The sequence below is a fragment of the Peromyscus californicus genome, unplaced genomic scaffold (genome assembly GCF_007827085.1).
Source record: "Peromyscus californicus insignis strain IS unplaced genomic scaffold, ASM782708v3 Scaffold_14__1_contigs__length_90479793_seg_2, whole genome shotgun sequence".
NCBI lineage: Eukaryota > Metazoa > Chordata > Mammalia > Rodentia > Cricetidae > Peromyscus > Peromyscus californicus.
Window position 1 is genome coordinate 56,617,495 of NW_026294436.1, and position 18,099 is coordinate 56,635,593.

The window sequence follows — 18,099 nt, forward strand, 5'->3', positions numbered from 1 at the left end:
TTTTTTTTTCTGGTTCTTGCTGAAAACAGCTAGAACGCCAGCGACGTCCCCAAGGATACTGTTTCTCTTAGGAGCCTGTAAAAACTCACACCCCCACGTCTAATTTAGCCCGCATCAAAGTTTGCAGCGAACGGAAACCGGGCGGTTCTGGGGCCATCAGTAGTCTGGGCGGGCCGAGGAAACACTTCCGCCCCTCACCAATATGGCCGCAGGCTGCGATTGCGCATGAGCAGCTGTCTATGGCGAGACCTAGATCCAAAGAGGGAGAACGCTGCCGGGGGAAATTGGCGACTAAAGCGGCCTGGGTCGGTGAGTGCGTAGGAGGCAGCTGGAATCTGGAGACGAGGTGGAGCGGCGAGGCGGGGCAGCTTGGGTTTGGCTTCCTTTTCTCAGGCCAGGCAACGCCTGGCCACCCAGCCTTTGTTTTGGGGGAGGGGACTGTGCCGGGCTCTTTATCTCCTGCCCGGCTTTGTGGGCCGAGCTCGCTCCCCGCCCCGGAGTGCACACGTCCCACCCTCCCGCGGTGTCCTGCCACCGGCTGCAGCTGCCAGCCGCAGGCCTGGGGAGGTCCCCCGCGTCCTTTCCTGTCCCCTCTGCAGAGCAGCTGGGGCGCGGGGCGAGCCGGGCTGGGCCGACAGGGTCACCGCGCGGGCTTCGGGGCTCGCGCCTGGCGGGTGCCCCGCTCCCCAAGCGCCTACTACTAGTTGGTGGGCCTGCAGGGAGACGCCTCGTTCTCTGGCAACGTCCGGGCGCGTGAAGTCTTTCGGAACTTGATCCTTTTTTTTTTTTTTTTTTTTTTTTTTTTTTGCCTTTGCGTCCGTGCTTGGCGAGGGCGTTTGCTGGGCCCTCCTTTTGAGCGTGCAAACCACAACATCCTATGCTGATTTCCGTGTCACATATTCTTAATGCTCAGGAAACGCTTCCGGATGTACAACCAAGATTTGAGTAAGTAGCATGACGCCGTTGCTGGGTGGCCTCAGAAGTTGCTCTGTCTGACAGCTGTGGGCTATACAGTTGCCTCCCGTGCCTTGCCTTCTCTTCATTGCCTCCTCCTGCAGGCCATGCAACAAGCTTCGGAGGCACTCTTCTTCCTGGCATTTGAGGATGGAGACCTAGGTGGTCCCCAAGCGCTGGTGCTACCTCCCTTTGCAGCATTACTTTGGATGGGCAGTTTCACTTTCTGTTCCTTTTTGTTATTGTTGTTACCATTTTCTTTGCACGCGGGCTTTCCAAGGTTTATTATCCGCTAAACTTAAGATTTTCTTTGGATTAGAAAGGTTTTGGAGGATCTTTCGGGTAGAGAATTTACAAAAATCTTGCCCCTTTCTTGTTGAGATGATTTTATTGCTTTGTACTGTGCAGCTGTTTCTTTCGGGAGGCATCTGTCTGCTCAGTTCTTTGTTTTTCCGGTTCTCTGGCGGGGTGTCAAGAGTCCTAAGGCAGAAACATTGTAGATGGATTCCTCCCCCATTGTCTTTTCTCCTTCAGAATCCTGAGCCTGGATTTTCCCCCCCTTCCTCCTGAGGCTTAGTTGATTTGGAGTTGTCATGGCAACATTGTAGCAACTGTGTTTCTCTACAGGAAGCCTTGATGAATAAAATAAAGAAGCTTTGAAATGATGCACTTGGGCTTTAGAGTTTGTAACAGATGCTGTAAATCTGGACTCCCCCAAAACAAGAGCCCTGACAGTAGAATGGTGCCCAAGAGCCAAATCTAGGTTTTGTGGTTAGTAATGGTTTTTCAATGGCAAAAAGACGGTCCAGTTTTTCCCTTTCTAGATTTGAGGACTGGAATTTTTTTGTTGTTGTTATTTTATTTTGAGACAGGATCTCTATTTGCAGAGCCCTGTCTGTCTTGGAACTCAGTATGTAGATAAGGCTAGCCTGGAACTCACAGAGATCCTCCTGAGTGCTTGGGATTAAAGGCCAGCACCAAAACGCCTGGTGAGGACTAGAATTTTTCTTTTGTTTGTTCGTTTTTCGTTTTGGTTTTTTTTTTTTTTTTTTTCGAGACAGGGTTTCTCTATGTAGCTTTAGTTTCTCAGTGGAGCTGAGTGCTGGGATTAAAGGTGTGCGCCACCACTGCCTGGCGTTTGTTCAGTTTTCAAGACAGGGTTTCGCTGTGTAGTCCTGGCTGTCACCACTGCCTGGCGTTTGTTCAGTTTTCAAGACAGGGTTTCGCTGTGTAGTCCTGGCTGTCCTGGAACTCTGTAGACCAGGCTGGCCTCGAACTCAGAGATCTATTTGCCTGCCTCTGCCTCCCAAATGCTGGAATTAAAGATGTGCACCACCACTGCCTGGCTTACAATTTCTTATTGTACAGTTTGTGTCTAAGAAGCTGGAAGAAGCATCAGGGACCGTAGTGAGTGTTATTTAATAGTGGTGGTCTAAATATGACCCTAGCTATTCCTATGAAAATGCTGTCATAGCAGAGTATAATAGCTTTAGTAATAATCCATAATTGCTTCAATACTGTACCTTGAAATACATTATTTCTCAGCCTTCCAGTATAATTATCTCCTTCCCCTCTTGGAATGAATTTGGAGGAGCTGCAGGTGCACGTCTTTAATCTCAGAACTCAGGGAGGCAGAGACAGGAAGGATCTCTGTGAGTTCGAGGCCAGCCGGGTCTACAGCGTGAGTTCCAAAACATCCAGAGCTACACACAGAAACACAGTCTTAACCAAAACCAAAGGGGGTGGGGGGAAAGGAGCAAAGAACATTATTTAAAAATTTGCTTTAAAAAAAAAAGTTATGGTGTGTGCGTGTGCATACATGTGTTTGGGCTATGGAGGTCAGAGGATAGCTTTCAAGAGTTGGCTTTCTTGCTCTCTCTTGGTTTTTCGAGAAAAGGTTTCTCTGTAGTTCTAGATTGTAGCAGACTTTCTTTGACTGCCAGCCCCCAAATCATGACACAGAAATTTAACACTAGTTATGAATGTTCGGCTTTATGCTTGTTTTCATTTGTTTGTTTTTTTTTAAGCATAAATATTTATTTACAATAAAGGGGTTTGTATACAGTGTTGAAAATCTACAACTTTTATTAAATTCACATTTGCACTTCACCTTTTTAAACAACATTTATAATCATTTTATACAGATATAGATATGTAAATACAACATCGAGTTCAGTGGTCCTTCAGCATTTTCCACTTAAATGTTTTTTGTTTTTTGTTTTTTTCTCTCGAGACAGGGTTTCTCTGTGTAGCTTTGCGCCTTTCCTGGAACTCGCTTTGGAGACCAGGCTGGCTTCGAACGCACAGAGATCCGCTTGCCTCTGCCTCCCGAGTGCTGGGATTAAAGGCGTGCGCCAACACCACCCGGCTTTTTTTTTTTTTTTTTTTAACATAAAAACAGGTTGTAATTCCAAAGTCCAGAGTTATTTGAAACTGGAAAATATTTTCTCTGTAGAAAACAGTAAAAATGATAACATTTCCCAATAAGCCCTTTTAAGCCAAATATTAGCTGAATTATACATCTTATGCTTGTTTTTACTTTTTATTTATTTTATGTGCCTTTTTGGCCTTGGGGCTATTTTTTTCAAGACAGGGTTTCTCTGTGTAGTTTTGGTGTCTGTCCTGGATCTTGCTCTGTAGACCAGGCTGGCTTTGAGCTCACAGAGATCCGCCTGGCTCTGCCTCCCGAGTGCTGGGATTAAAGATGTGCCCACCACTGCCTGGCACATCATGTATCTTGATCCATTCATGTCCCCATCCCTTCACATCTGTCCTCAACCCCTGCACCCCTCCCCAAATAAAACAAAATTTAAGAGAAAAGGGAGGGGTAAAAATCTCACGGAGGCTGCAGTGTGACACAGTCACGCAGTAAACCCCTTTGTCAGTGTATCTTGCAAGTGTTCATTGCTAAGAGTCATTGGTCTGGTTCGAGGTTCTGGTCTCTACTACACTGTGGATGCTGGGCCCTCACTGGGACTCCTCTTGGTTATCCTGCTGTTGCCCTGTGTCCTGGAGATCCTGCAGCTTTGGGTCTACAGGTCAGGTCCCTTCATGTGCTCCAGCAGATCATAGATAGGGTGGATGTTGGGGCTTATGCTTGTTTCTTGTCAGTTCTCATAACTTATATTAACCTGTCTCTCTTCATCTACATTTTGCCTTGGGGTCTTTTACCTTTCTTTCATTCTGTATGTCTTTTCTGTTTCCTTTGTGTCTGGCTGGCTGTTGTCTGCCTGGATTCTGGCCCTGGGGATGTTCCTCTCTCCCTCATTCTCTTCTCTCTTTCCTCTTCTCCAAGCCTAAATTTCTCCTCCTACTTATTCTCTCTGCCCGCCAGCCCTGCCTATCCCTCTATTGCCAGCTATTGGCTGTTCAGCTTTTTATTAGACCAATCAGGTGCCTTAGGCAGGCAAGGTGAAACAGCAACACATCTTTACATAATTAAACAAATGCAGCATAAACAAATGTAACACACCTTTACCTAGTTAAAGTGATCTTCCACATCACTCTCCCTGTAGCCCAGGCTGGCCTTGAACTCACAGAGATCCTGCCTGCCTTTCCCTCCCCAGTGCTGGGATTAAAGGTGTGCACTGCTACTGTCCAGCTTGTTGAGCCACCTTAGCAGCCTGATTTGTCTCTTTTGTTCTGAGGACAACCTTGGGGTGTCGGTCCTTGACTTGCCACCCAGCTTCCAGAGATCCTATGTCTACTGCTCATCTCTCCATCGAGGTGCACTATGACTCAGAGATGCTCTCACTACAGCATCCCTTTCTCATGTGGGTTTTAGAATTCAGGTGTCAGGCTTCCATCCAAGTGCTTTTACCCCTGAGCCGTCTCCCCACTTTATGGTGTGTGTTTGTTTTTGTTTTTGAGACAAGTTCTTGTAGCCCAACCTGGCCTAAGACTTGCTTTGAAACCCAGGATGACCTTAAATTCCTAATTCTTTTGCTTCTATCTCCTAAGTATTGGGATTACAGGTGTGGGCAAGCACACCTGGTTCTTTTTCTCTCTAAAGTCTCATTCTGTAGCCAAAACTAGCCTCAGACTTGTACCAATCCCCCATCTCATTCCCTTCAGTGTTAGGATTCCAGGAGTGAGCCACTGTGTCTCATGAGGAGTTGTTTTTCAATCACTGCAGGCCAGCCCTTGCCATCAGAACTGGGGAAGTTGACTGTCCTTTGCAGATAATTGGTTCATTTTCCTGCCTTTGTCTTCTTGGAGCCTAGGTTCCAGAACTTGGAGAGCTGCTCAGTTGCCTAGCCTCACTGTAAACTCTATAATTTCCACCAGGATTTAGCACTCAGGCCTTTGAGTCAGGAGATACGAAGACTTCCAAAAAAAGACCAGTTCCTCGGATGAGCCCCCTCACAGAGAGATGAAGGGGTAAGTGAAGAAGTGGAGTCTGGGAGGAGAGAGGTATGGCCTCCTCCAGAGGCAGAACTGGATTTGGGTCCCCCAACTCCATCACTTACCAGCTCTGTGATTTGGTTTCCTTATCTATAAAATAGTAGAGCACTATTGATTTCATGTGTTATTAGTGTCAAGGTAGTATGCCAGGTGGTGGTGATACATGCCTTTAATCTCAGCACTTGGGAGACAAAGGCAGACTGATCTCCTGAGTTTGAGGCCAGTCTGGTCTACAGAACAAGTTCCATCCAGGACAGCCAAGACGACACAGAGAAACCCTGTCTTGAAAAGCCAAAAAGAAAAAAAAGTGCTTATAGCCTGATGTCTATGTACATGGTAAACACTTAGTTTACTAGTTTTTTGTTTTAATTTGTTTTGTTTTTGAGACAGAATATATCTACATAGCCCTGGCTGTCCTGGAACTCACTCTGTAGACCAGGTTGGCCTCAAAAATCACAAAGATCCGCCTGCCTCTGCCTCCTGACTGCTGAGATTAAAGGCATGCGCCACCATGACTGGCAGTAACTGTCATTTCCCGCAGTAAAATACTGCCATTGTCTAATCTAACCTCACCTGACATCTGTTGTGAATTCAGCCAGTGAGTTTGGGACTGTGGACAAGTCATGAGCGTCTCACATCTCCCCTTTGTTTTTCCACAAATAGGCAGCAGAAGACAGCTGAAGCCGAAGAGGGGACAGTGCAGATCCAGGAAGGTGAATGTTCAGACCAAGAGCCTACCCTAGCCTCCCCGCCTCAGCCGACTGGCCATCTTCTCCACACCGCGTGTCTTTTAAACGACACGCAAGTAGACTGGGGGAGGCAGGTAACTCACAGATCTCTCTGTGCCTCTTTTGATTTAGGTGCAGTGGCCACTGGAGAGGACCCAACTAGTGTAGCTATTGCCAGCATCCAGTCAGCTGCTACTTTCCCCGACCCCAACGTCAAGTACGTCTTCCGAACTGAGAATGGGGGCCAGGTAAGGGAGGGGGCCAGGTGACTGCAGACGTTACCTGGGGTTGGGATCAAGGGAGGTGCCTGAACATACTTTGGGAAGCTGCGGCTTGGAGAATGAGATGAAACTGTGTGTGATGGGGATGACATGTTAATAGGAGGCTGAGAGTAGAGATTGGTGTGGGGCTGGGAAAGAAGGGGCAAATCGCTGACTCTGTCTTTGAAGGACTCCTGGGACTCAATCCAGGAGGCCCTGTCTGAGGGCGTAGGACCTGGGCACTTACTCTTATCTTCTCTTCCCACCTCTCCCCCTTCTTCTTGCTTCCAGGTGATGTACAGGGTGATCCAGGTGTCTGAGGGGCAGCTGGATGGCCAGACAGAGGGCACTGGCGCCATCAGTGGCTACCCTGCCACTCAGTCTATGACCCAGGTACAGGGGGATAGGCTGTGAGAGGACTGGGGAGGAGCCAGTAGGAAGGAGGGGTGGGATTAGGAACAGCGCATGCATCTTGGGTGGCTTTGACCCAAAGCACTAACTAGCTTCAGATGTAGTCAACCTTTTGTCATTGAGATGACCCTGTCATCTACAGAGATCGTGCCCATGAGCCATCATGCACATGCAGTCGGGGCTGCGGAGATGGCTTAGCAGTTATGAGCACTCTGCTCTTACAAACTTACCTGAGTTCAGTTCTTAAATATCTACATGGTGGGTCACAGCCATCTGGTTTCAGGGTATCAAATGGCCTCCTCTGGCCTCCTCAGGCAGTAGGCACACACATAGTGCACATAGATACATTCAGGCAAAATATACATATAAAAATAAATCTAAAAAACCCCACACAATTGAATTAAAAAAACTACAGATCGTATTTGAAGTAAGTTTAATTTTGTGTTGGGGTTGCATTTGTCGCTATCTTTGAAGGCTTTCTGTGTTTTTCCTTCCTTCTGGTAGGGATAGAAACTTCAGGGTGATAGCGTAGAACTGTGTCCCTGCCTGACTGGACTCCGCTCGTTTCCCTTCTCAGGCAGTGATCCAGGGTGCTTTCACCAGTGACGATGCGGTTGACACGGAGGGAACAGCCGCTGAAACACATTATACTTACTTTCCCAGCACCGCAGTGGGAGATGGGTCAGGGGGTACCACATCTGGAAGTACAACTGCTGTTGTTACCACCCAGGGCTCAGAGGCACTCCTGGGGCAGGCCACCCCTCCCAGTACCGGTGAGATACTGTACAAGGATGGCAGCTAGTGGGACTGGGCTGTGGAATGTGGCTGGGGGCTCTGGGCCTTAGCACTTGACTTTCAGTAATTACTGAGATCAGGGTTGCTGGGCAGTAGTGGTGAATGCCTTTAATCCAGGCAGTGCTGGCACAGACCTTTAATTCCAGCACTTGGGAGGCAGAGGCAGGCTGTTCTTGAGTTTGAGGCCAGCCTGGTCTACAGAGTAAGTTCCAGGACAGCCAAGGCTTCACAGAAAAACCATGTCTGAACCTCTCCCATTCCCCCCCAACCCCCTCCCCCCAAAAAAATTAAGGGCATATAGTGAGCCTAAGCTGCTTTATCAGCAGATGGGAGCATATTCTCAAAAGGGTCCCAAGGTCTTGGTGAGGTTCCTAGTCCCAGGTCCTGACAAAAGCCTAACTCACATCTTCACAGGTCAGTTCTTTGTGATGATGTCACCACAAGAAGTATTGCAGGGAGGGAGCCAGCGTTCCATTGCCCCCAGGACCCACCCTTATTCCCCGTGAGTGACCTTATGTATTCTTAGTTATTTTGAGTGATTTTAATAGCTGCTAAATCTTGCATAATCTTCACCCTAAACAGTCTGGTTTTGCTTGTTTGTCTTTTCCTTGGTCTGATCACCCTGGGCTCTACTGTCAGGAAGTCAGAGGCTCCCAGGACAACTCGAGATGAGAAACGCCGGGCTCAACATAATGAAGGTAGGGGATAGCTAGGTGCGAAGCCAGGAGCAACCTCAGTAGATTTGTGGGCTGTGTGAGGGCAGGAAGGGCTGGTCGTTCACTGAGTCCCTGTGTCCTCCACTTTGTCCCACAGTGGAGCGGCGCCGCCGGGACAAGATCAACAACTGGATTGTGCAGCTGTCCAAAATCATCCCAGACTGCTCAATGGAGAGCACCAAGTCTGGCCAGGTCATGGAAAGACCCTGGTAGCAGGGAGGAGGAGGAGGCTGGAGTTCCGTCTCCTGGGATTGTTTTCAGAAATGGTGGCGAGTAGAGCGTTCATGGCCGCCCTTTTCTCACAGTACTCCGAGATGCTGTCTCACTGTTGGGGGGGGGGGACGGGACAAGCCACAAGTGTGAACGTGCTCTTGGGAAGCGAGCGAGGCGTTTTAGGCCTCCGTGCTCATTCGTTGACTTTGCCTTGCAGAGTAAAGGTGGGATCCTCTCCAAAGCCTGTGACTACATCCAGGAGCTGCGGCAGAGCAACCACCGGTTGTCCGAGGAGCTGCAGGGGCTGGATCAGCTGCAGCTGGACAACGACGTGCTTCGACAACAGGTCAGGCAAATGCCACGACAGGCCCCTCCGCAACCCTGTAGCCACTGACCCAGTTTGGAGTCCCTAGAAAACACTTCACATTGTCCTTCTCGGCACTGGGTGTGTGACTACGTTTTTGGCTTAGCAGTGTCGATTTTTTTTTTTTTTTTCTTCTTCTGCCATTTCCCTTATGGCCTCCTTTTCTGTGCAGGTGGAAGATCTTAAAAACAAGAACCTGCTACTGCGGGCTCAGTTACGGCACCACGGATTAGAGGTCGTCATCAAGAACGACAGCAACTAACTATGGGGATTCGGGGGCTTTGGGCCCTAGAACTGCTGAGAGTCCGGGAGCAACAGGCTAATCCCATGCCCCTTTCCTTCACTGCCCACGTCTGGCATGGGACCGGGGCAGTCTGGCAAGCGTGGCTTTGAACTGAGGCCCTGTGGTGTGTCGGTCTGCAGTGAGTGGTGTGAAACACAAAGTGGACGTGTACTGACCGCCTTGCCCGCTCCCCCCATGTAGTCCCCGGGTCCTTGTGTTCCTTTTGCACACTGCATGTGCTGTATCCGTGGACACTGGACACACCGAATCTGGGCTTGCCTTGTGCTTGCTTAGAGTGCCCAGCAGAGGGTCTGTGCACACTCTCTGGGTCCGGCACTTCCACTGGCTCTTCCTTTCCTGGAGCAGAAGTTAAGATACGCACCTGATTACTCTGGGGAGCAGGCTTATTCAGGAGGTGGGGAAGGAGGCTAGGTGGCTGCTATCCCATGAATAGAGGAGGGGCCAGTGAGCAACTGAGCCTCTGCAGAAGTCTCTGAAGCCAGGGAGAAACATAGGCAGGGGCTCACTGAGAGCCTTCCCCTTCTGGGGATGGTTCTTTTTATTTTTCTTTTTCTTTCTCTCTTTTTTTTAAAAGATAAAATTGTTTAGAGCCACGGTTGTCTGTTTTCCTTCTTTTATGGGGTTCTGGGGGAAGGGAAAGTGCATATTAGCCTTTGACCAGTGAGGCCTGGGTTAACCTTTGGGTGGGTGCGACTATTCCTGTACTGATTACCCAGAGTCCTGGCACCTGTGCCAGGCCTGGATGTCATTTCCGGCCTACACTGCAGTCTTTAAAGGTTTCAACTGTGGACTGGGGTTAGAGGTATCGCCAACAGGTGCTACTGGGGCGCTGCGTGGGTGCCAGCCAGGGGCCGCAGGTTGCTTCCAGTTCCGGTTTCCCTGGCTGGGCTCAGGGAGGGAGGGGAAATGCTTCGGGTTGCCTTCCTGCATCTCCGTCACACAATTGCTGCTGCTGGCACCATGACTGGAGGTACCTGAGAAGGACGTGAGGGTATCTGGGATGTGGGGGTGAGGTTGTGTATGCGGTCCCCGGGATAGAGTTGTTTGTGGGGAGAGGAGCATAGGGGTGTGGCTGCGATCCTCATGAACAACTCCACTGGGTCGGGAAGCTTGGGGGGGGGGGGGGTTGCACGGGCCACAAGTGCGGCCCCCCAGCCTCAGTTCTTTCGTGTCCTCTTTCTCAGTGCCTACAGTCTCGTTCTCTGAACTCCGTTCACTCCTAGCCTCAGGCAGGGCCCGGCTCTTCGATGTTCGATCTCGGGAGGAGGCAGAAGCTGGTACCATTCCCGGGGCACTCAACATCCCTGGTATAGGATTTCTTGTGTTGGCAGAGGGACAGCCCATGATGGTTTTAGCTAAAGGGGCCTCACTTAGGGTAGGGACGATGCTGGTAGAGATAGTGGGGCCTTATATTTGCTCAGGCCAGCACTCAGGTTCCCTAGAGAAAAGCTGAATGGAGAATCCTGGCAGTGGAACTAGCTTATCCAGTTGGAGGGGATAGCAGGCAGCCAGAGGGGCAAGTCAGCAGCTATATACTTGACCTGCCTGAAGCTGGATTCCCTAATCCACCTGATCCTCTACTGCCTCCTTAGGACTCAGAAAGTGGCTGCATTGTTGGCCTAACTTGCTACACTAGTCGGCTGTTCCTTGTCTTTGAGGTTGGCATGGGGTGGAGGGTGGCCACCATATGTTTGGACAGTCTCTGCAGATTGGCCAGGACCCAGCTCTTTGAGGCCCATATTGTGAACCCCAATGTGCCACTGGCTCTCCATTTTGTCCTCTCAGTGTCTGAGCTGGAAACCGCCTTGACCATGGACCCAGCTGCTTTCCAAGCCTTGTACAGTGCTGAGAAGCCAAAGCTTGAAGACAAGAATCTTGTTTTCTTCTGTCAGATGGGCAAGCGGGGCTTCCAGGCCACAGAGCTGGCACAGGGTCTTGGATATACAGGGTATGACGAGGCGTCGTCGTCGTAAGGCTTGCTAACTGGGAACTGACCGGGGACTGCCTCCTGGACCTGCTCTTCCCTCTTTTTCTCCACAGGGCTCGACACTATGCTGGGGCCTATAAGGAATGGCTGGAGAAAGAGGGCTAGGTGGAAGGCTTAGTGGTTGTGACCCTTCTCGTGACCACCTTGCTGGGTTGGGCAAGTCTCTGGTGCTTTGCACATGAAAAACTCAAATAAAGAGCATTTCATTTGTCAGGTGGACAAAAAATGGTTCCAATAGTAATCTAATTCTCAGTGTTTATCTTGGGATCCTTGTCCATTTATCTGTTTCCTACTCCCCAATTAAAGCAGTTTGTTGAACAACTGAAGTTGACCTAGGACGGCAGTTTCCAGCCCAGAATGCATATCAAATAATCACCTAATAGCTTTACAAAATCTTGGAGCAGGGCTGGAGAGATGGTTCAAGGAGTCAAGAGCACTGGCTGCTCTTCCAGAAGACCCAGGCTCAATTCCCAGAACTCACATGGCAGCTCACAGCTGTCTGTAACTCCAGCTCCAGGGGATCTGACACCTTCACACACCAATGCACATAAAGTTAAATAAATTTTAAAAAAACAAACAAAACCAAAATCTTGGAGCTAGGTGTGTTCAGTTCCAGCTACTTGGGAGACTGAATCCAGGAGTTTAGTTCCTGGCCAGTCTGGGTAACATAGCAAGACTTAAGAGCCTATTCTGGCTCAGGTGGTGGTGCATGCCTTTAATCCCAGCACTCAGGAGGCAAAGGTGAGCCGATCTCTGAGTTTGAGGCCAGCCTGGTCTACATAGTGAGTTCCAGGACAACAAAATATAAGAGCACTTGTTCTTGCAGAGGACCTGTATTTGGTTCTCAGGCCCCTCATGGATGGCAGTTCACAACCTAACCTAACTCTAGTTCCAGGGGCCTGACGGGCTCTTCTGACCTCCTTGGCCACTGGGATTGCACAAGTGCACATACATACATGTAAGCAAGATATTCATATAAATCTTTTTTTAAAAAGCCACTTTCTAGCTATGTGTGATAGAACGTGTATAATCCCAGCACTTTGGAGGGGAAGGCAGGAGGATTAAAGATTTAATTAAGGCCAGCCTGAGCTACATAGGAAAAAAGCTTGGGTGTGTGTGATTTTATGGGCTCCTCTGATGTTTCCAATATGCAGCTACAAACTGCTGTCATTACCGTCCCTTTATGTGTTGTATGTGGCTACTTTTGTACGAAATTAGCAGAAAGTTGTAACAGCTGCATGTCTTTCAGAACTTAAAATGGCACTACCTAGTCCTTTATAGAAAGTGCTTGCCTATCACCGGACGGTGGTGGCGCATACCTTTAATCCCAGCACTTCGGAGGCAGAACCAGGCAGATCTCTGTGAGTTCGAGGCCAGCCTGGTCTACAGAGCTAGTCCAGGATAGACTCCAAAGCTACAGAGAAACCCTGTCTCGAAAAACCAAAAAAAAAAAAAAAAAAAAAGCTTGCCTATTACTGCTCAAGATTTACAGCTCTTCAACCCCAGTTCCACCTTCCTCAGAGTCTAGAACTGGGTTAAGGTAATGAAGTTAGTCCTGTGGGCTAATGGTCGGCTCAGTGGTAGAGTAATGCATGTAAAGATCTGAATTCAGCTGGGTGATGGTGGCTCTCACCTTTAATTCCAGCACTCAGGAGACAGAGACACAGGATCTCTGAGTTCGAGGCTAGCCTGGTCTACAGAGTGAGTTCCAGAACAGCCAGAGTGGCTGTGGTAAGCCCTGTTTCCAAAAAAACAAAAACAAAAAAACAAACAGACCCACCAAAGAACAAAACCCCCAAACAAACAAAAAAACCCTCAATCCCCAGTACCACCATAAAAATCATTGGGGATGGGTAGGACACATGCTTATAGAAAGCTATTTGGGAGTTTGAGGCAAGAGGGTCACAAGTTCAAGGCTAAGTCAGCATGGCAGGATAATCTTAAGAGCATAAATGCAGGTTGGAGAGATGGCTCAAAAGTTAAGAGCACTGAATGCTCTTCCAGAGGTCCTGAGTTGAATTCCCAGCACCCACATGGTGGCTCACAACCATCTGCAATGAGATCTGGCACCCTCTTCTGTATACATAATAAACAAATTAAAAAAAAAAAAAAAGGAAATAAATGCATTTAGGCCTGGACTGGTGGTGAAAGTCTGTAAGGTAGGAGACTGAGAGACCGGAGTATCACATTAAGTCTGTCTAGGTTACAGACTTAAGTTCAAGGCCAGCCTGGTCAATTTAGTGAGAAATTCAAAAAGGACTGGATAGAGAGCTCAGTAGGAGAGCACTTGCCTAGTATACCACCAATAAATGAATAAATCAATAAATGTATATGTTAAAAAGAATTTACCAGCCAGGTATGGTGGCACACACCTTTAGTCCCAGCCCTTGGGAAGCAGAGGCAGATAGATCTCTGTGAGTTGGAGGCCAGCCTGGTCTACATAATAGACCAGCTGGAGCTATGTAGAGAGATCTTGTCTCAAAAAACCCAAACAAAACATCAACAAGGAACTTAACAGCAACCAGCAAAAGCTTACTGAAGCTAGACTCACTGGAAAGGAGATAGAGAACTCCCCCTAGTGTGGTAAATCATTTGGCTATTCTTTGAGACAATGAAATATTTTCGTGAGTGTGAATGTGTGTGTTAATTGTCTTAACTGCTTTCCATCTTTAGTTTTTGAGACAGTCTCTTACTGAACCAGAAACTTACGGATTTGGCAGGTATGTTGGCTGGCCAATGAGCTTCAGGAATTCACCCCCCCCCCCCCCCCAAGGGCTAGAATTACAGGCACATGCCATCATCCTTGGCTTTTTACATTGATTCTGGGGATGTGAATGCAGGTCCTCAGGATTTTGCAACAAGCCCTTTGCCCAGTTCTAATGAAAAAATATTTTAGCCAGGTGTGCTGGAACACACCTGTAAACTGTGGGCAGAGGCAGAGGCAGAGGCAGCAGGATTTCTTTAGGTTCTAGTCTGGGCTGGGCTATACTGGATTCTGGGCCAGCCTGGCTACAGTGATGAGTTCTATGCAGCATGGTAACACAGCAAGACCCTGTCTCAAAAGGAGGAAAAAAAAAAAAATGCTGCTGGTGGCGGCAAACCCCTTTAATTCCAGCACTGGGAGGAAAAGGAAGTTGGAACTACTGAGTTTGAGGCCAGCTTGGTCTGCATGGTGAGTTCTAAGTCAGCCAGGGCTACACAGTGAGACACTAGCTGAAAAACAATTGAGAAGATGAACAAAAGGCTCACATACAGGCTGGTGAGACGGGCCACCAACTAAAGGCTCTTGCTGCCAAGCTTTAGGACCCATAAGGTGGAAAGACAGACCAACTCTGCAGGCTGACCTCACATGTGTGGCATGTGCCCATACGCAAACACCCAAATAAACACAATGCATTTTTATAATAAACCACATAAAGTATTCCTTGGGGCTGGAGAAATCGTTCAGCAATTAAGAGCACTGAGCACTGGCTCTTCTTCCAGAATACCTGGGTATGATTCCCAGCACCTACATGGAAGCTCATGACCATCTGCCACTCCAGTTCCAGGGCATCTGAAGCTCTCCTCTGGCCTCCTCAGTCACCAGGCACACATGTAGTGGACAGACAAAACACCCATACACACAGAATGAAATTAAAATTAAATTGCAGGGCAGTGGTGGCACACACCTTTGATCCCGGCACTAGCCCAGCCTCGTAAACACAGTGATTCCAGGACAGCCAGAGATACACAGAGAAATCCTGTTTTGAAAGATAAAACAAATGCCCCCCCACCACAAAAAAAAAAAAAAATTTTTTAATTTATTCCTTTAGCCAGAAGAGCAGGCTGGCTCAGATGGGAACCCAATTTTCTGATTTTTTTTCAAGTGTTTAAAACAATTTATCAGACATTTCCTGTTTTCTTTGCTTTTTTTCCTTCCTTTTCCTCTGCTCTTCCATGCATCTGGATTCTCCAGCTTCAGGCGCTGACCCAGCCTACGTTCCCCTGAGCTACAGGAGTTAGCCAGACATTGCTGAGTTTCGTTTTTGTTTGCACATGTTCACCAGGTGCTCCACTCCTGAGCCTCACTCCCAAGTCTGGAGATAAGAGTGGTTGGTATTCACCTCAGAGTCTGGGGTAAATGGCAGGTACCAGTTTCCCCCCAAAACCCAATCTCTGACTCAGAAATAGATTGGGATATCTCTCCTGGGTTTAATTTTTCTCCTCGTCATGAGTCTACACACCCCTCCCATTATCTTTATTATGGATCATAGTATTTCTTTATGATTATAATTACTGAGACATAATTTACTTGCAAAAAAAGACAGTTGTATAAACGCTTAGTTCACTGAAGGATTTTGGTTTTGATTTTGACAAGCCAAACAGGGTCTCATATACTTTCCACTTTTTAATTTAATTTAGATTTTGGAGACAGGGTCTCATGTAGTTGAGTTGAATTTCAGCTAGTCCTGTCTCTACTTCCTGACTGCTGGAACACCGTGTGTGGTACCAGGGCTTGAGCCCAGCCCAAAGGTGTTTTTTTTTTTGTTTGTTTTTTTTGTTTTCCCAAGCCTGGTTTCTCTGTGCAGCTTTGGAACTTGATCTGTAGACCAAGCTGTTCTTGAAGTCAGAGAGATCCACCTGCATGGTGTCACCACCACCTGGCCCCTGAAGATTGTTTTTAAAAGCATTACAGGCTGGTAAAATGCTTCAGCGGATAAAGGCACTTGCTGCCAAGACAACCTGAGTTCAATTCTCAAGACCCACAGGGTGGAAGAAGAGAACCAACTCATGAAAGTGTCCTCTGACCTTCACACTCACTAAAGAAATGTAATTTCAAAAAGTGTTTACTGGAATAAAAAACAAACAAACAAACAAAAAACACAAAAAAAGTGTTTACTGGGAGTGTTGAGATAGCTTAATGGTCAAGAACATTTCTTTCTTTGTTTTTTGTTTTTTCGGTTTTTGAGACAGGGTTTCTCTGTGTAACCACTCTGGTTGTCCTGGAACTCACTTTGTGGACTAGGCTGGCCTCAAAAAACTCACAGAGATCTGCTGGCCTCTGCCTCCTGAGTGCTGGAATTAAAGGCGTGTGTCACCATGTCCAGCTACAAGTCAAGAACATTTCTTAGAGAGGAGCTGGTTCACTTCCCTGCACCCACATGGTTGATCATAACTGTTGGTAACTCCAGTTCCAGGGGATCTGATGCCCTCTTCTGACCTTTCCAGGCATCAGGCACGTACATGGTACACAAATATAACCATTCATACAACAAGATACCACCACACACATTAAAAAAAAGGAGTAAACCTAAAATAATAAAAAAATAATAATTTACTAAAATAAAATTATTGCTTTTTTTTTTCTTTTCGAAACAAAAAATTGTAGGTCAGTGAGACAGGGTCTTGCTATATAGTCCTGGCTGGTCTCCAGCTCACAGCAATCGTCCTGTGTTGTTCCAAATGCTGGGTTCAATTGGGAGGCAGCATGGTTTGTTTTGTTTTTTTTTTTAATGTGATGCTGCAGATTGAACCCAGGACCTCCTGCATGCTAGGCAAGCACTCTACCAACAGAACCACATTTTTAGCCGTGAACCTGTGACTCTTCTGTCTCAGACTCCCCAGAGTGCTCGAATTACAGACATGTAGAACTATGCTGTGTGTTCGTTCATTTTGCTTTGAGTATGTCCACTTGTAGCCACTTTCCTTAAACAAGGACTAACACACGGAAACCTTAATGCCTTTTCTGGGTGTCTCTCCCTACTTATCCCATTTACACTCACACTCTATACTCTCCTTTTGACCTCAAACTTGGAATTCTCCTGCTTCAGGCTCCTAAATGCTGGGATTATAGCCTAGCTTTTTTATTTTATTTTTCTCTGTAAGTTAGTCTCACTACATAGCCCAGGCTGGTCTCAAACGCATGCGCCTTCTACATTTGCTTGGCATGTGCCAGCATGCTTAGTTTCTAGGCAACAACTTTCTTCTATCAGCATAAATTAACTAATTTCTAGCTGCCCTCCTGGACTGCCAACATCTTTCTTGTTTCCTGTGGCTTCATAGCTGAGGGTTCAAGAGACTCCTAGAAGAAAAGTGACAAGGCCCTTTACATGGTTGACCTCTGGTTTGTTCACTGGGAGAAAATTCCTTTCTCTCTTATTAAGTAGTTGGTTCATAACCTTGATAGGCTTTTCAAAAATCTATTACCCACTCTTTACATTTTTTTTCCCTTTTCTCATAGCTATTCCATCAGGACTCCAGGGCTAACCAGCTATACATAGTCCCCTTGCCATTTTTTGGCTTTCCTTTTCATACTAAAGAGGGCCCTCCCAACACACGTTCATCCTATTTTATGTCAGATTTCATTTACCAAGTGTCTGAATCATTGTATCCATCACACTACATTTTTGTTGCTCATCTCCTGAATGGGTACCTTTAAAGGCATAAACCCTTTCTTTCTTTTGTCTGGGTGTTGGGTTTTTTTTTTCCTTCCTTCCCTTTTTTTTTTTTTTTTTTGAGACAGAGCTTCTGTGTGTAACAGCCCTAGCTGTCCTGGAACTCACTCTGTAGACCAAGCAGGCCTCGAACTCACAGGGATCCCCTGCCTTTGCCTCCTGAGTGCTGGGATTAAAGGAGTCCACCACCATGCCTGGCATGTACTCTTTCTTGACCTCAAACACCTTGACCATCAGTTCTCAATGGGTGTTTATTGAGTCTTGCTAATCTACTGACCTTCAGAATCTTCTGAAGACTGGCTGCCTGTCTAACCTTGAACTAACATTTTTTTATTAGCCAGACAGTTGATAATTTACAGCAGGTCTTTGTTGCCTAGTGGCTGGAACATGTCTCATCCGGACTCTTGGAGCAATCTGTGGTTCAGATTTGGTTTCACCCTGCCTTACCAAACTCCTGCCAGTGCTTGTTCCTCCCAGCCTGGTATCCTCAGTGATCCAAACAGTCCTTTTTGACCCTGGCCTTCGCTCA

The 18,099-nt window shown here is 47.4% G+C and overlaps 2 protein-coding genes across 5 annotated transcripts; both read left to right on the forward strand.

The window, feature by feature from the left end:
* Nucleotides 1-177: 177 nt before the first annotated feature.
* On the forward strand, nt 178-9,742 carry Usf1 (upstream transcription factor 1). Of its 4 annotated transcripts, XM_052737627.1 has the most exons (12): nt 238-309; nt 914-945; nt 5,242-5,334; nt 6,022-6,071; nt 6,219-6,334; nt 6,638-6,739; nt 7,335-7,530; nt 7,967-8,054; nt 8,192-8,250; nt 8,366-8,460; nt 8,699-8,827; nt 9,018-9,742. In XM_052737627.1, exons 3-12 carry the CDS (start codon nt 5,327-5,329, stop codon nt 9,105-9,107), a joined length of 933 nt encoding a protein of 310 aa, XP_052593587.1. In that variant the 5' UTR covers nt 238-309; nt 914-945; nt 5,242-5,326; the 3' UTR covers nt 9,108-9,742. The 4 variants fall into 4 exon arrangements, with proteins under 4 accessions (XP_052593584.1, XP_052593587.1, XP_052593586.1 ...); XM_052737624.1 differs by lacking the exon at nt 914-945 and having other exon boundaries at nt 178-309; XM_052737626.1 differs by lacking the exon at nt 238-309 and having other exon boundaries at nt 802-945.
* A 119-nt stretch (nt 9,743-9,861) lies between these two features.
* Tstd1 (thiosulfate sulfurtransferase like domain containing 1) lies at nt 9,862-11,462 on the forward strand. Its single transcript, XM_052737629.1, has 4 exons — nt 9,862-10,119; nt 10,334-10,456; nt 10,935-11,097; nt 11,190-11,462. Exons 1-4 carry the CDS (start codon nt 10,056-10,058, stop codon nt 11,239-11,241), a joined length of 402 nt encoding a protein of 133 aa, XP_052593589.1. The 5' UTR covers nt 9,862-10,055; the 3' UTR covers nt 11,242-11,462.
* Nucleotides 11,463-18,099: the final 6,637 nt, after the last annotated feature.

Bases quoted from the DNA above. Each gene is read 5' to 3' on its own strand.
- Usf1 (XM_052737624.1), top strand. The intron at 7,531-7,966 runs GTGAGATACTGT...ACATCTTCACAG, and splicing joins GGCCACCCCTCCCAGTACCG to GTCAGTTCTTTGTGATGATG. The intron at 8,251-8,365 runs GTAGGGGATAGC...TTTGTCCCACAG, and splicing joins CCGGGCTCAACATAATGAAG to TGGAGCGGCGCCGCCGGGAC.
- Tstd1 (XM_052737629.1), top strand. From the start codon at position 10,056: ATGCTTCGGGTTGCCTTCCTGCATCTCCGTCACACAATTGCTGCTGCT. The intron at 10,120-10,333 runs GTACCTGAGAAG...CCTCTTTCTCAG, and splicing joins TGCTGGCACCATGACTGGAG to TGCCTACAGTCTCGTTCTCT. The intron at 10,457-10,934 runs GTATAGGATTTC...TTGTCCTCTCAG, and splicing joins CGGGGCACTCAACATCCCTG to TGTCTGAGCTGGAAACCGCC.